Source organism: Rhinolophus sinicus, chromosome 9 (genome assembly GCF_057876585.1).
Source record: "Rhinolophus sinicus isolate RSI-liver-muscle chromosome 9, RSI-T2T, whole genome shotgun sequence".
Lineage (NCBI taxonomy): Eukaryota > Metazoa > Chordata > Mammalia > Chiroptera > Rhinolophidae > Rhinolophus > Rhinolophus sinicus.
In genome coordinates, this window is record NC_142509.1 from 22793121 (window position 1) to 22810590 (window position 17470).

Here is a 17470-nt window from a genome sequence, read left to right on the forward strand (position 1 = left end):
TACAAATTCTTAGATAAGGAAGAGGGCGGATGCAAAGGAGCTGCAGTTTTAAGCTCTGGTAGTATGTAGACCTTGGTTCAGAACCCTGAATTTTTCTTTTTGTTTTTAAGTTAAAGTTTATTGGGGTGACACTTGTTAGTAAAGTTACATAGATTTCAGGTGTACAATTCTGTATTACATCATCTATAAATCCCATTGTGTGTTCCCCACCCAGAGTCAGTTCTCCTTCTATCACCATATATTTGATGACTTTTTCAATTATAAACAAGCAGCTCTCTCCAAGAATTTGAATGGTGTTTCTTAGAGTTTTTTAAATCAGAATTTTCTATTTTAATCTTCGTTGATCCAGAGACTTAGGCAGCTATGCATGGTTACCAAACAGAAGGCCCTGCAGGCCATACTAACAAGAGGACTGTCTATTAGGTCATGCCATCGGGAAGATGTGGTTCTAGGGAAGGAAGTGGCAAACCCAAGGCCAAATCTAGCTCACTGCCTATCTTATAAATAAAGTGCTGCCATGGCAAGTTGAGTAGTCACAACAGAGGCAGTATGGCCCACAAAGCCTAAAATATTTACTACCTGGCCCTTTGCAGAAAAGTTTGCCACACCCCTTCTAGGGCCTCAAGTTGGTCCCATCCCCTCATCATCCATTGGCCTAGCTAGGGGCACCGTGTATCAAGCATCACATGAAAAACTAACCAAACTCTGGCTAAGCTGTTTCTGGTGGCATGACAAACTTTGCCATCCATTAATGCTTGAGCTACAGGTTTAATTAAGATAAGCAGTTAAAGCATATCTAGTCTTTTTCTGTTTTTCCTTTTTCCCCCCTTCTTCTGCCTCCCCCGCCCCCCACTCCAGTTCAAGCTGTTGTTTCTCAGTCTAGTTGTGTAAGACACAGCTCCCTGGCCCATGCTGATGGTATTATGAGCCTTGTGCTCCCCCCGGCTGAGGCAGTTGGTCACCGGTTGTCAGTCAGCTGCCCACAGCAGCTCCCCGTAGCTCTTGCTGGCTGTCAGCCCCTCACGATGGCTGCAGGCCACTCACGCTGGCCACTGGCTGCTCCTGGCAGCACACAGCAGCCCATGGCAGCACAAGCTGACCTCCGGCTGCTCAGGGCAGCCCAACTCCAGGGAGAGCCGTTGTTCACAATCTTAGCTGTGGAGGGCACAGTTCACTGGCCCACGTGGGAACTGAACCGGTGACCTTGGCATTAGGAGCCACGGGGGCGGCCCAAAGCATATCGAGTCTTAATTAGCAGAAGCCAGGAAAGAAATATATAAGAACTTTATTTTTAAAACATTAACAATTAGAGGGGAATCGTCTTTAACTTGATCTTCTCTTCTACATTTGAAAAGTATCGCATCTTTGTTAAAATTTCCTTGGCTTTTTCAAAATCATCTGAAATAAACAAAGACATTAATGTGAGGCTTCATTTCAAACAAGAATGCAACTAACTCTACTGACCGAAGCAGCTGGATTAAAGTTGAGCCCCAGCCTCTGGAGGGCTGATCCATTACTCAGTAAATCAGAGCGAGTGGGAGAACATCTGGATTGTTAAGGGGGCAAAGGGACTAACCAAAAAGGTGAAAAAGCACGCTTATTCACAGGATTCAGACTTTAACTAAGAGAAACTGATTCTCTCCAGGACAGTCCCCAAGTAATAAATGGGTGTGTTTTCAGAGTTTTCCTGTATCATGCGTGACGGTCTACCCCAGAGGATGTAGGAGTGCTGCTGTTGTAAGAGCTGTCTCTGTACCTCAGTCTCTGGGAATGAAGCCCTTAAATTAGTGGTTCTTGACCTGGGGTGATTTTGTGCCCACTGGGACATTTGGCAACGTCTGGAGACATTTTTGGTTTGTCTCAACTCGGAGGGTGACACTGGCATTTAGTGGGTAGATGCTAGGGGTGCTGATAAACATCCTACAGTATGAAGGACAGCCCCCTACAACAAAGAATTATCTGGCCCAAAATGTTGGTGGTGCCAAGGTTGAGAAACCCTGACTTAGATGTATGCAAAACGAAATAATATACCATTATATTCATACATAATTAAAACTATCAAGAAAAACAAGGGAATGATTGACACAAAATTCAGGAGAGTGGTTACCGTGGAAGGGGAATGCTATTGCAAAGGGCCTATGTGTTGTACATTTATTTTATTTATTTAGTTTTAATATTTATAAAAGTTCTTTTAATTGTGGCAAAATACACACAACAAAATTTATCATTGTAAACATTTTTAAGTGTAGAGTTCAGTGGCATTAAGTACATTCACATTGCTGTGAAACCATCAGTGCCATTTATCCACAGAACTCTTTTCATCTTGTAAAACTGAAACTGTGTACCTAGGAAGCAAAAACTCCTGATTCCCCCTTCCTTCTAGCCCCTGGCAACCACCATTCTATTTTACATCTCTATGAAGTTAACTATTCTGGGCACCTCATGTAAGTGGAATCATACAGTATTTATCTTTTTGTGATTAGCTTATTTTAGCATAATATCCTCAAAGTTCATCCATGTTGTAGCATGTATCCGCATTTCCTTCCTCTTTACGTCTGAATAACATTCCACTGTATGTACATACAACATTTTGTTTATCCATTCAACCATTGACGGATACTTGGGTTGCTTCCGTTAGCTTTTGTGAAAAATTCAATGATCATGGGTGTTGATACAAATTCTCTCCTGGACTAAACTCTCGTCAGGGTCCTCTGAACCGTCTTCTCTACTGGGCCTCAACCTTGACCTATAAAGACTTGAACAAACACTAACATTAGTTTCTAACAGCTCAAGACCACATCCCTGTGATAAACCCAGCCCCGTTAAAATGCCTGCTTTGAAAATTCATGGCTGCCAAAAGAATTTACTATTTATTACCGCCAATACCTGAAGATAGAGCCCCTGTCTCACAGGCTCTGTAGGAGGAACTTTAATAATCGCCAAGTAGCAAACCCAGATAGGTTTCACGTGGACCAACTTCCTCCCTTCCCACTTTTGGAATTTTTCACTTCCTGACCCTACTGAGCCCTTGTGCACCGCCTCCGTATTTGCTCATTCTCCCTTTAAAATGCCCAGTCACAAATCGAAGTTGAGTTTACTTCACGCTGGACTCGTTTTCCTATTGCAATAGTTATTACTGATTCAAATCTGTCCTTACTTTAGTATCTAGCTTTGTTTATCTATGACAGTGCACAAATATCTCTTGGAATCCCTGCTATCAATTCTTTAGGTATATACCCAGAAGTGGAATGGCTGGGTTGTATCAGAACTCTATTTTGAACTTTTTGAGGAAACGCCATACTCATATTGTGGTTCTAACTTCATGTTCTCTCCAATACTTTTCTTTCCTTTCCTTTCTTTTCTTTTCTTTTTTTTAATAGTAGCCATCCTAAATGGGTATGAGATGGTATTCTGTGGTTTTAATTTTCATTTCCCTCATGATTAGTGATACTGAGTATCTTTTCAGGCACTTGCTGGCTATTTATGTATCTTCTTTGTATGTTCTATTTCTTAAGTTGGGTGGTGGAGACATGGGTGTTTGTTCTGTTATTATTCTTTAAATTGTACTTAAGTGTCATTTATTCTTTCCTAAAATTATACTTTATAATTAAAAAAGTAAAAGTATACAAAGGTGCAACAGGAACGGGGGTGGGTCCTGATGGAATACAATCTGACCGTCTTAGCCAGTGGGTTGGAGACATAGATTTCAGGCAGACATGTAGGGCTAGTTTCCTGTTTTCTGCTGTTAATCCATATATTCCCCCGACCCCTATCTTTTTGGATAGTTTCCCTGTGTTCCTCAGCATTGACTCCTACAGTCCTTGCAAAGTAGGCAGTACACTGTGTAAGCTGATCTCCTTGGTCCCTGACTGTACTGGAGTGCACATCTGGCTATAAAGCTGGGCCAATCAAATTCCCTCTCTCTGAAATCTAGAGTTGTGTTTAGGGGACTCTAGTCAGATGGTGAGAGGCCTTGTTCTTATAAGGTAATACACCATGGAGGATTAAGGAGTCATCCGGTGGGAGAGGCCACTTTGGGGTACCATGTACTAAAAAGGAAGCAGACAGAAGTGGCTTTAGAAAGGACAGGAGGGTGGAATGACTGCCAGGGGCACTGAGTCCAGGACCAAAGTCTTGGCTCCAGACTGCTTTCTGGTTTCCAGGTTCTGTCCCAGAAAAGCTCTTGTCACACTGTCCTATAATCATTGCAGGGACTTTCTCTTTGGATTCTGGGAGGTAGCCCTGTTTCCTTACAGTCACCTCCCTTTATCTAGTCTAGCTCAAGTGGCTTTCTGCTTCCTGCAATCAAATGAACCCTAAGCCAAAGGGCCATTCCTCTCTTAGTTAAGCGGTGGCCATAGTCAGGAATGGAGAGAAAAGTTGTTCTTGCGGAAAAACAGCTGGAAATAGAAATAGTCTCTTCAACCTGACAGCCAGGAGCAGTGGGGACAAGGATGAATATTCCGTATTTGTAATTTGGGCACAGTTCTGTCATGGGCTTCTCCTTCCGGGTTTTGCAGCAAAAGGGGTGTGCAGGCTTTGCCACATGTTGACTGCGCAGCCTTGCCCTCAGGATCTACTGGTTGGCTTCAGCCCCCATCCCTCACCTTATCTTCTACTTGTTAAAGGGAAATGAAAGCACTTTCCCTCATGCACTCCTTCACTGGCGTATCATTGTTTTTGGCACACAGATTGTTTTCCCAGCAAGATTGTGAATTCTTGAAGACAAAAATGTAGACTCATCTATATTTAATACCTCCCCAGGTACCTACCATGAGTATATAATAGCTACTTGTTGAATGCATGGCTGTACCTCAGTGCTTACAATTTCTTTCCATATTTAAGAAGGTCAAGAAATGAAGAAAGTACCTTGTTCAAAAGCTCTGCTTACACTGTCAGTCAATTCTTTCTGTTTAGCTGAAAGAGAAAACCATTATTGTAATTTTTCTATTTAAATTGACTCATGATATGAAGTCAACACTTCTTGGTTTATGGCTACATTCCAGAGAGGTAGGGGTGTTACAAGTCTCACCTCCAGACAAAATTGGTTTCGGTATAATCAGGAAAGAAAGAGAAAAAAAACCCTCCCTGAATCATTATGAGGCCAATATATATTCTTTATGTTCATTTTTCACTTAACGCTGGACATGTACACTTAATAGCAATAAAATGCATTTGGTGGTATTTTATCTTTTACCTCTGACAATAGATTCAATCTCTTTCATGGCAGCTTCATTTTGAGCTTCTGCAAGTTTTTCATTAATGTCCATTATTTCCATGAGAAATTGCCCGTCCATTTCATAATCTGTTCCTTCAGGAATCTCTACACCATGGAGCTTTAGCTATTTGGGCATAAAGTAGGGAAAATAAGTTTGCTTCAAGAGACTACGACCAGAGTCAATCCTACTCACCCTTCTGAACAGAATACCACTCATAGGGAAAACCTGAACTGTCCTAACAATGAAAGTGTCAGGGTAGGATGTTGGAACATTGAACTGAGAAAGGAATGCTTCGACAGGATTCCTTTCTGCTACTTAGAACTGTGTGACCCTTGGGGAGTCATTTCTCCACTTGAGAATTTGAAGCAGATATTTGGGAAGATTCTATTAAATCGTAAAATTCTAAGGTGTTCACTTTACCCTCCAAAAAAAATGCCCAAAATTACTCTTTCCTAAAAGTCATCACCATCCAATCATTGAATTTATCAAATAATGGTTTTTTAAAAATGCAATTGGGCAAGTAAGATTTACAGAGGATATTCAGAGAAAACTATACTCATGTAGTAACTTTTTTTTTTTTAAGGAGGGCGCAGCTCAAAGTGGCCCCTGTGGGGATCGAACCGGCAACCTTGGTGTTATCAGCATCACACTCTAACTAACTGAGCTAACCAGCCACCCCCATCGTGTAGTATCTTTGAGGCTAAATGTAGTTGGGTCCCTGGACTAGATCAGGTCTCAAGCACTCCTCTGCTGAATACAGGGCAGCAGCTGTACCATAGTGGACAGCAGGCAGTCATGCATAGAAGGGTTGGGAAATCACCTTACAAGGTATACTCCCCTGGTCAGGGGGGCCAGAAGGGTCTTATAGGCGTCATTCACCAGGGTCGAATGCTTCTCTGAGAAATCCTTTTCAATCTGTTAGTGGATATGAAGATAGTCTTATTACCATCCAAATCAGCCATCTGATATTCACAAACTGTTTCATAAAATACTGATGGGCAGGCACCTAAGGAAGTGGCCAAAATAGAACCAGTGTGGGATAAGATTTATTTATTTTCAACCGATGGGTTCTAATTTTGCAGGACAGGTCCAGGACCTGCCTGGCTGGCGTCTGGTTGCCACAGGGTAGAGCTGGCTATCCCTGATAATCACACAACCGCAAGACCACCACCACCCACCCAGAATGCATATGTGTGTAGGTATGATTAGGGGTGGCCAATAGGCTACCTGAGACCTCTGGCTGAAGAAATCTGGGTGCACAAGACGCTGTAATTGCTGGTACCTATGCTGGAGCTTCACAGTGTCAACTCTGAAGGAACGGTTGCTGGAAGAAAATAGGGAGATAAAATTCATGCATCAAGTATTTATAGATTTGTATACTATGGGTCTGGTTCCTGTTCCCATGGGGAAATATACAATAAACATGCAGAGAGATAATTTCTAAAAGTGGTAGGTGCTGTGAAGAAAACCAGAAAAGGGTCTGAGAGAGTCGTAAATGTGGTGGACAAAGAGATGGCATTTGTGTTGCAAGATGAATGATGATGAAGAGTAATCAAAGATCAGAGGAAATGTGCTAAGGTCCTGAGGTGGGAACGAATTTCCCACCCTTGAGGAACTTAAAAGGGTAGTGTTACTGCAGCCCATCCTAAGTGCTCAGTGATTGGTGGAGTGAGATCTCAGAGTTAAGGGGAAGCGGCATTCCCAATCCCTCCCTATCTTTCCAAGGCCTGAGTCCCTTCATCTCTGTCTCTCACTTTATTTTAATCTAATCCCTTTTGCTTTCTATTCCCAGAGCCTGCCCCATCTTATCAGTTTAGCTCCGCCCAAACTTTACCACTTCACCAAAGCTCCTCAACCTTGAGAGGAAAACAAGAAAAACACCTATTCCTCAGATCTTGTCCCTCCAATTCTCACTTTTCCCTTAGACTCTGCCCACAATATTAAGTTTTTCCATGCTTTTACTCCCTTATTTTGGATAACACGTCAGTACTCCTTTCTTAAAAGTCTCAATCCAACTTTCATGGTTCTGATCCTAACCCTCAAGTTTCCCTTCTCCAAGGGCCCTGCAAGTATCCTTCCTTCAGACTCCACCTCTCAACTTCGCCTTCTCTCAGGCCCCGCCCCTCGTTTCCCTCTACCTTAATAGTCTCCGCCCCTCAATTTCCTCTAACTTCATTCCCCGCCCCTCCAGTCCGCCCTCCACCCAGTCTCCATCCCTCAAAGCCGTTCCCTCAGGCCCGCCCCACAATTTCCTCTTTCTCAGGACCGTCCTCAATTCTCCCAGGCCCGACACCCACCTAGACCCTGGCTTCTAAGGCTCCGCCCACGTATCTAAGTGGCCCCTCCTTCTCCTTCCCAAACCTGATCGGCCCTTCCCTCTCGCTCCGGGGCGTTTCCCGAAGCCGTTTCCGTACCAGTCCATAAGGCTGAAGTGGTCCCGCGTGGGGTCAGGCGGCTGCAGCGCGCGGCACTGCGGGCAGAAGAACCCGTCCCCACGAATGGGGCCCCTTGGGCCGCCGCAGTTCCAACACGGGGGGCAGTTGCTTCCCGCTAGTGACGCAGCATTACAGCTTATTGGTCTCCTTCCGAGGACACCAGTCGGCCACAACCCCCACACCCGGAGCAAGGCCCGGGTTCTCCCGCTCCACATTTGGCTCGCGGCCTAGTTTCGCCGCGGTCACCTGTAGGGGGATAAGGGGACAAATGGCCCACCAGATTAGTGTTGCTGATTGGCTGGAGAACTGAGGGGGCGGGATCACTCGAGGGAAACCTGGATTCTGAGTCCCGCTCTGAATTTTAAACTACAACTCCCAGCAAGCAGTGAGGCTATCGTGGATGGCTACATCCGCTGCTCCTCATTGGTCGGGAGGGGAGGAGGACTGTTTTGATTGGCTGAGGGTGGACTTTGTATCTGTTTAGCGCCAGTCCGCTAGTGGCGGTAGCTGTGAGTCTGTGGCTCCAGGTGGGCGCACGAGGTGAGTTATAGTGGGTATCTTCTCTCGGGTGTTTGGAAGTTCGAATCCCGCCCTCAGGGAATTAAGGCGAACTAAATATCTCGAGCTTCCGCTTTGTGCTCTTTTTGAGCTTCGGCGGGGGTGGGGTGGGGTGGGGTGAGAGGAATGCGTGGACGACTCTCTTCCTTTGTAGATGAACTTCCAGTTACTTCCTCAGTTACTTACAAGCTGTAACTGGCCCAGACGTACAGGGTAAGAAGGAACAAAGTTGTGCTCTTCAAAATCAGAGCAAAGTTGCTTTGTGAAGAGTTCTATAAATGTCAGTAATTATTACCATACTTGAGGTTCAATCTTGAAAATAACGTATTGAGAATCGATTTTTAGCGGATAGGCACTGCAGGAATTGGAAATATACTTACTTGTGTCGGAGGATGCTCTGCAAGTGTCCATAAGTACGTGTGTGGAATGGGGTGGCGAGGAGAGGGTAGGAGGGTACCAGCCCTCCTTCGGACTCGGTTTCTCTATTCGAAAAAAAAATTGTGTTGCACTTGTAAGGTCTTTTACGGCTGTTGGATTCTTGAGGGTTGGAATTCTGTTGTCCCAATTATCAAGAATACTGGAGGAGGAGAGTTCATGTATCATCTCGTTTAATCGGAAAGATCTATCTCCTTTATTCAGATAAGGTTTCAAGAGGTTGATTTACCTAAAGGTCATGCAAAGATTTTTTAGGCATCTGACTCCAGACCTCTTTGCCTCTAACCACTCCACTGTACTTTCTCTACACTGAGGCCAGTGTGATCCCGGCCTGGTAGACCCTTATGTATCATAAGCGATGATAGTTACCTCTTGGCACACTGTCTTTTGCCAGTTTTCAGGGCGGAGAAGTCTTGCTCAAAAAAACTGCAGAAGGACTCACTCAGCCTGGCTGAGGTAGTATTAGGGCTGCTGGAGAGGCAGACTCAGCTCTGGCATCACCTTCCTGGGGTGCTTTAAGGAAAACTCATCAGGACCTTTGTATCTGGAAAGCTGTGTAAATGCAGTCAGTGTGAGTAATCCTTACTATGTTCTGGAGGAGTGGCCTGAGTGGGGATCGGGAGAGAATGTATCTTTAAAAAAAATCAGATTGGGGATTTAAAGTGAGGGTTTGAAAGTTACTTTGACTTTACTGTGGGTTCTGTTATCAGAGTTTAACTGTCCATCAAGTTAATCCTAAAGCAAGGGTGGGAACCTCTGTTTTGGTGTCCTGTAGCTCAAAGGGTGGTTTCTGTAAGATTCTGCAGGGCTGGGAGGCCTTTTAGGATGCTGAAAAGGTGACCTATAGTTACTTAGCATCACAAAGGTCGAGGTAGAGTTGTTTAGAGCAGTCTTTGTCTTCTGCCTGCCTCCTTAAGTGGCCCAGCCCTTAGGTGTCAAGGAATCAATTTCCTGGAGCTAGTTTAGGGGAGGGGCATCAGTGACCTTTTTATGTAAATGTCCCCCCTGGAGTGGTGCAGCAAATAAGTTTCACTTTGCCCATCTTTTACCCCAAGCCACCAAACCCTTCCCCTTTCTCTTTCCAAAACATATATTAAATTTAATGTTGATTGTATTAATGAATCCATTTTAGGTTTCACTTCTGATTTTTAAAAATCGGGTGAATGGGGGCGGCTGATTGGCTCAGTTGGTTAGAGCGCGGTGCTCCTAACAAGGTCGCCGGTTCGATTCCCACATGGGCCAGTAAGCTGCGCCCTCCACAGCTAGATTGAAAACAACGACTTGACTTGGAGCTGATGGGTCCTGGAAAAACACTGCTCCCCAATCGTCTTTGATTAAAAAAATAAATAAATAAAAATTGAAAACAAAATGGTGAATGTAAGCCGTTACAAATCTCTTCCTTCTCCCTGAATCTCTTTCCTCTCCGTAACTCAATTTATTGCTTTTCACTTCTTTATAGCCTTTGAAGATTTTCTTTTTTCCCCCTGGGGTTTTTGACTGTCACACAAAAAAACTGATCCAGTGAAATTGATCTGACGAAAAACTCAGCCCAGAACTATAGGTCTAGACTGTTAAAATTTTAAGTTTTGCAGAGCATGCTTGCCCTGGCTTTTTTCTTTTTTTATTGCCATCATAATATTCCCATCCTTCATTCTTGAACTTTAAGTCTTGTTTCTTGAAACTTACCTTATTGTTGGACATTTGTTTTTGAGGTCGTGATGTCTCGGGAGACGGATGAGGAGTGTCAGCAGTCCCATGGCAGTGCCCGCACGCAGTCTCCTGGCAGCAGTGCCTGCTCGCAGTCCCAAGGCGGCTTCTCGCAGTCCCATGACCTCTCTTCGCAGTCCCATGACCTCTCCCCACAGACCCAAGGCTCCGGCTCACAGTCTCAGAACACGTCCAGCTCCTCCACCAGCACAGTACCCACGTCCAGCCAATCCTCTCACTCCAGCTCGGGGACACTGAGCTCCTTAGACACGGTGTCCACTCAGGAACTGTATTCTATTCCTGAGGACCAGGAACCTGAGGAGCCCGTCCCTGCCCCTTGGGCTCGATTATGGGCCCTTCAGGATGGATTCTCCAATTTTGGTAAGAACCCTTTGTTATATTAATATGTGTGATATTAATATTGTGTTCAGAAAAACAATTAGACATTTGTTGCAGCAAAAAACTCAAGACTGCCAGTGTGGGGCCTGTATAAGTTGATCCAGGACTATGGGCACCTGTGCCAAGTCTTGAACTTGTGCCAGGATCTGTCATTTTCCCTGCACTAAGACAGCTCCTGCCCACCTGATGCTGGCCTGATGTTGGGTGGAGTGTTGGGACTATCCTATTTAACTTGCAAAATAATCCTATGAGAGAATATTGTTATTTTTTACCACCATTTTACAGAAGAGCAAATTTAGGCTTAGAGAGAAATTATTGACTTGTCTACAGTCTTACAGTTTGGAGTTGGGAGAGGCAGCATTTGAACCTATGACTTTCAGACTTTAAACCTATGTTCTTGACCTGTCATTGTGAAAGAAGTGAGTAGGGCAAGAAAGGTAATGAAATTAGTTAGGAGCCAAAGGGGACTGGAACCCAAGGGAGGCTTGTTAATGTATGAAACGAGTGTGAGAGAATCTGGGGGAGAGATTCAAAATGCTTCAATGGGAAGAAAATAAGGGTGAGAGTGTCGTTGGGGGAGTGGGGGCAGGCTGAGGGTGCTGCAGTCAGAGATACGGGTTCAAGTCCTAGCTCTCTAGCTGTGTGATTTCAGGCAAATGATGCTACTTCTCTGAGTCTCAGTCCTCATCTGTAGAATAGGAAAATAATGTTAAAAACAAAGATGAGGAAGATAGGCCAAAGATTGGGATTGAATGGGATTGAAGGGAGAGATGGGTTAACTTCCCAGGTGGCCTCAATTTTTTCAGTGATATAGGATCCTCTGAGAGGGAGGACTGTGAATTTGAACTTCAAAGAGGGAAAAGAACTTAACCTAAACTGTCAATTTCCTTGCTAAAACTAATATATCTATTTCTTTTCTCCCACATACTCTCACCTGTATCCTCTTCTCTACTAGGAGGAGGGGCCCATCCTTCCTTGGGTTCATACCCCTAACTGCCTCACTGAGAGCTGGTCTCCTTACCTCCTACCTTGCTCTCCCTGCCCTCCGCCACACATCTGCCTGAGGTCTCCTAATGAGCAAAGGTCAGAGCAGCCTCCCAGGAGAGATGGTCCCTTGCATTCTCTGTCCACCATCCCTGGGCTGAGTGTCCTGATAAACTCTCCATGCCCTTTCCCCCAACTGCCCCAAAGTTCCTGGTTTCTAACAGAAATACCACAATTCATTTCTTCCTTCCCCTATTAATAGATGCTGAGGTTGTTTTTAGTTTTTGTTAAGCAAGACTGCAGTGAACGTCCTTGTAACCGTAGTTGTCTCCTTGGTCAGTTGAGAAATGTATCTCCAGGGTAGAGCCTGAGTCAAATTCCTGGGTCATAGAGTAGGAATGGCTTTACTTTGTCATGGATACAGCCATATTGCCTTCCAAGGGGCAGTTCAATCTAGCCTTCCTGTCTCGCCTCCTCCAAGAAGCCTACTTGATAGCCCCAGCCAGAGTTGCCTAGGCCCTGCATCTGTGCTTCCCTTGGACAGTCTGCCTGCATTGTTGTTTTCATGTTTGCCTCCCCACTAGACTACAAACTCTTTTCAAATGATTAATTTGATTTTTTGAAGAGGTCATATTTATATTAGGTACAAAATTCAAAAGAGATGCAAGGTGTTCATCTAACTTCTATCCTTCCCCCAACTACTTCCCAGTATTGCTGATTTCTGTGTAGCCTTCCAGAGATATTTGATGCATATACAGAGGGGGGCAAAAAATTTTATATACATTTTAAAAAAGGAAAAAACTATTAAAATTGTAATACTCAATATATACCCATAACAAAAGATGAATACAAGTCATTTGTATACATTTTTTTGGCAAGCCCGGTATTAGCGACTAAGTGTCTGTATATTCTCTTTATTTTTGTACTAACTAATTCACAACAATTTAGCAACTTGCTTTTTATACTAAACAATGTATCTTAGACATCCTTTCCAGAGTGTAAAGATCCTCTTTCCTTTTTTATAGATTTAAAAATTTATTGAAGCTACCCCCTTAATAATGAACGTTTAGTTTGTTTATAATCTTTTGTTCTAAGAATAATGGTATAGTTAATAACTTTGTACGTGTCCTTATGTCCTTTCATAATACATATGATTCTATCTGTAGGATTAATTCTTAGAAGTGGAATTTCTGGGCCAATGGGAGTTCGCAAATATAATTTTAAAAAATTGAAGTGAAATTCACATAACTTAAAATTCAGCATTTTAAAAGAACAGTTCAGGGGCATTCAGTATATCATAACTTTCAATCACCACCTACTTCCAAAACATTTTCATTACTCCAAGATAAGACTCTGTACCCATTAAGCAGTAACTTCCCATTTCCCTCTCCTGCCCCTTCAACCACCAATCAGCATTTCATTTCAAGGATTTAACTATTCTGGATATTTCATATAAATACGGTCATACACTATGTAGCCTTTTGTGTCTGGCTTCTTTCACTTAGCATGATGTTTTCATGGTTCATGTATGTTGTACCACCATATATGAGTACTTCATTCGTTATTATGGCTGAGTAGTATTCCACCATGTAAATGCCACAATGTGTTTATCCATTCATCCGTTCATGAACATTTGGGTTGTATCTACCATTTGGCTGTTGTGAATAGTACAGGTATAAATACTCGTGTATAAGAATTTGTTTGGGTACCTGTTCTGAGTTCTTTTGCGTATATACCTGGGAGTGGAATTGCTGAGTCAGAAGGCATTTCTACCGTTTTTCCCTGAAAATAAGACCTAGCCGGACCATCAGCTCTAATGCGTCTTTTGGAGCAAAAATTAATATAAGATCCAGTCTTATTTTACTATAAGACCCGGAATAATATAATGTAATATAATACTGGGTCTTATATTAATTTTTGCTCCAAAAGATGTATTAGAGCTGATGGTCTGGCTAGGTCTTATTTTCGGGGAAACAGGCTATGTTAAGCTTTTTGAGGAATGGCAAACTGTTATCCATAGTTGCTGTACCATTTTACATTCCCACCAGGAATGTGTGTCGGTTTAAGTTTCTTTGCATCTTCGCCAATACTTATTTTCCTTTTTTTATTTTTTTATAAATTTTATTGGGGAATAATGGGGAACAGTGTGTTTCTCTGGGGCCCCTCAACTCCAAGTAGTTGTCCTTCAGTCTAGTTGTGGAGGGCACAACTCACTGGCCCATGTGGGAATCGAACCAGCAACCCTGTTGTTCAGCGCCCTCACTCTAACCAACTGAGCTGTCTGCCCGCCTTTTAGTTTCCTTTAAAAAAAAAAAAAATTACAGCCATTTTCATGCGTGTGAAGGGGTTGCGTCTGTTATTCTGATAGATCTTGCCAAATTATCTTGCCTAGATAGTGTATAAATTTTATTCTGACTGGCAATGTATCAGAGTACCAGCTTCTTCGTAGCTCTTACCAACATTATGTAATACGGGACTTTTTGATTTTTGTCAATCTGATCACTGAAACATGGAATCTTAACTTGTCTCTACATATTCTTCACCTTTTTTCTATTGGATTGTTTGACTTTTTCTTATTTATTTGTAGGAACTTCACATATACTAGGGAAATTAGTCCCTTGTCTGTGATCTCAGTTGCTAATGTCTTAAGTCCGTCGTTCCATGAACATTTACTTGCCTACCATATGCATTGTTCTAGGAGCTATACTCTTTTTCAGGTGTAATTTTATTTTTATTAGTTTCAGGTGTACAAAACAACATACTGATTAGACATTAACACCCCTCACAAAGGGATAACCCCACCAAGTCTGCTACCCATCTGACACCGTACATAGCTGTTACAGTACCATTGACTACATTCCCTATGCTGTACTTTACATCCCGTGACTATATATATATATATATATATATATATATATATATATATATATATATATACATATACACTGGGGGTGCCAAAAAAATGTGTATACATGACTTGTATTCATCTTTTGCTATCGGTATATATTGAGTGTTACAATTTTTTCCTTTTTAAATATGTTAATACAGTTTTTTCCTTTTTAAAAATGTGTATACTTTTTTTGGCACCCTCTGTATACTTGTACTTGGCGAACTTGTTGCAACAATGTTGCTAACCTTTTTTGATATCGGAGAGATTTTTCATTATGAATTTGTACCAATTGGACAAACAGTTCACCAAGTTTACTAATTGGAAGTGCTGAAAAGGCTGCATGAAAAAGTTAGACGACCTGAACTTTTCGCCAACGATTCATGGCTCTTGCATCACGACAGTGCACCAGCTCACACGGTACTGTCTGTGAGGGAGTTTTCAGCCAGTAAACAAATAACTGTATTGGAACACTCTCCCTACTCACCTGATCTGGCCCCCAAGGACTTCTTTCTTTACCTGAAGATAAAGGAAATATTGAAAGGAAGACAGTTTGATGACATTCAGGGCATCAAGAGTAATATGATGACAGCTCTGATGGCCATTCCAGAAAAAGAGTTCCAAAATTGCTTTGAAGGGTGGACGAGGCGCTGGCGTCACTGCATAGCTTCCCAAGGGGAGCACCTCAATGGTGACCGTTGTGATATTCAGCAGTGAAGCAGGTAGCACTTTTTCTAGGATGAGTTCGCGAGCTTAATTGCATGGTCTCGTATATTTGTAGTTCACAGGCAACGTTATTCTACATCAGCTTCAGGTGTACAGCGCAGTGGTCAGGCATCTACACAGTCTATGAAGTGATCCCCTCGATAAGTCCAGTACTCATCTGACTCCCTACTTTTAAAACATTACTGATTATATTCCCTGTACTATATTTCACATCCCCGTGACTATTTAGTGACTACCAATTTGTACTTTCTAATCCCTTCACCATCTTCCCCATCCTCCAACCACCTTCCCATCTAGCAACCATCAGGTTTTTCTCTGTATCTCTGAACCTATTTATTTTGTTTGCTTGTTTATTCTGTTCTTTAGATTCCATATATAAGTAAGGTCATACGGTACTTGTCTTTCTCAGTCTGACTTATTTCACTTAGCATAACCCTCTAGGTCCATCCATGTTGTCACACATGGTTGATTTCATTCTTTTTTATGGCAGAGTAGTTCCCCATTGTATAAATGTACCATAATTTCTTTATCCAATCAGCTATAGATATGCATTTTGGTTGTTTCTATATCTTGGCTATCTTGAATAGAGCTGCAGTAAACATAGGGATGCATATATTAAAGTTTTTTGAATTAGTGTTTTGGATTTCTTTGGATAAATACCCAAGAGTGGAATTGCTGGGTCATATGGTAGTTCTATTTTTAATTTTTTGAGGAATCTCTGTACTGGTTTCCATAGTGGCTGCACCAGTTTGCAGTCCCACCAACAGGGCACCAGGGTTCCCTTTTCTCCACATCCTTGCCGTAACTTATGTGTTGATTTATTGATGATAGCCCTTCTGACAGGAGTGAAGTGGTATATCTCATTGTGGTTTTTATCTGCATTTCTCTGATGATTAGTGACATTGAGCATCTTTTCATATGTCTATTGGCCATCTCTATGTCCTCTTTGGAGAAATGTCTGTTCAGCTCCCCTGCCCATTTTTTAAATTTGATTTTTTTTTTTTTGGGTGTTGTATGAGTGTTATAATAAATTTTTGATATTAACCCCTTATCAGATGTATCATTGACAAATGTCTTCTTCCATTCAGTAGGATGTCTTTGTTTGTTGATGGTTTTCTTTGCAGTGAAAAAAGTTTTTAGTTTAATCTAGTCCCTTTTGTTTATTTTTTCTTTTGTTTCCCTTGCCCGTGGAGATATAATTAGTAAAAATATTACTAAGGGTAATGTCTGAGAGTTGACTTTCTCTATTTTCATCCAGGAGTTTTATGGTTTTGGGTGTTACATTTAAGTTTTTAATCCATTTTGAGTTTATTTTTGTATATGATGTAAGAAGGTGGTCGAGTTTCATTTTTCTGTATGTATTTGCCCAGTTTTCCCAGTACCATTTATTGAATACACTGTCTTTACCCTAATGTAAATTTTTCCTTCCTTTGCCGTAGATTAAATGAGCATATAGGCATGGATTTATTTTTTCCTGGTTCTCTGTTCTATTCCATTGATCTATGTGTCTGTTTTTATGCCAATACTATTCTGCATTGATTACATGGCCTTGTAGTATAATTTGATATCAGGTCGCACAATACCTTCAGCTTTGTTCTTCTTTCTTAGGATTGTCATGGCCATTCAGGGTCTTTTATCGTTCCATATAAATTTTAAGATTTGTTCTAGTTCTAGTTCCATTGGTGTTTTGATAGGGATTGCATTGAATCAGTAGATTGCATTGGATAATATGGACATTTTAACTATATTAATTCTCCTATCCATGAGCATGGTCTATGTTTTCATTTATTTGTACCTTTTAAAATTTATTGCTTCGGGCCGGCCCAGTGACTCAGGTGGTTGGAGTGTCGTGCTTCTAATGCCCAGGTTGCTGGTTCGATTCCCACATGGGCCAGTGAACTGCGCCCTCTACAGCTAAGATTTTGAACAAAGGGCTATCTGTCAAGCTGGGCTGCCATTACTGGCCGGTGGACAGTGTGAGTGGCCGGCGGCCACTGTGAGTGGCCAGCAGCCCGCCAGAACTGCTGTCCGCTGCTGTGAGCAGCCAACCGACGACTGGTGACTGACTGCCTCAGCGGGGGGGGGCGGGGGGGGGGAGCAGCGCAAGGCTCAAAGTACCA

General features: G+C 42.5%; 2 protein-coding genes across 5 annotated transcripts in view; one reads left to right on the forward strand and one right to left on the reverse strand.

Moving 5' to 3' along the window:
• Nucleotides 1–1269: 1269 nt before the first annotated feature.
• Nucleotides 1270–7955, reverse strand: HSCB (HscB mitochondrial iron-sulfur cluster cochaperone). 2 transcript variants are annotated; one of them, XM_019743100.3, is made up of 6 exons: nucleotides 7634–7955; nucleotides 6447–6543; nucleotides 6045–6134; nucleotides 5198–5342; nucleotides 4870–4917; nucleotides 1270–1398 (listed from the first exon to the last, which is right to left on the reverse strand). In XM_019743100.3, the coding sequence occupies exons 1-6, from the start codon at nucleotides 7867–7869 to the stop codon at nucleotides 1307–1309; spliced, it is 708 nt and encodes a 235-aa protein (XP_019598659.2). In that variant the 5' UTR covers nucleotides 7870–7955; the 3' UTR covers nucleotides 1270–1306. The 2 variants fall into 2 exon arrangements, with proteins under 2 accessions (XP_019598659.2, XP_019598661.1); XM_019743102.2 differs by lacking the exons at nucleotides 6447–6543; nucleotides 7634–7955 and having other exon boundaries at nucleotides 6040–6134.
• Nucleotides 7956–8059: 104 nt separating this feature from the next.
• CHEK2 (checkpoint kinase 2) overlaps nucleotides 8060–17470 on the forward strand; it is a 38258-nt gene continuing 28847 nt past the window's right edge. For 2 of the 3 annotated variants that reach the window (XM_019743097.3, XM_019743099.3), the window contains exons 1-2: nucleotides 8060–8194; nucleotides 10360–10735. In XM_019743097.3, the coding sequence (XP_019598656.3) occupies nucleotides 10366–10735 (370 nt within the window). In that variant the 5' untranslated portion in view covers nucleotides 8060–8194; nucleotides 10360–10365. Of the gene's footprint in view, nucleotides 8195–8409; nucleotides 8426–10359; nucleotides 10736–17470 lie in introns of those variants that run through there. The other variant, XM_074321046.2, reaches the window with a different exon arrangement.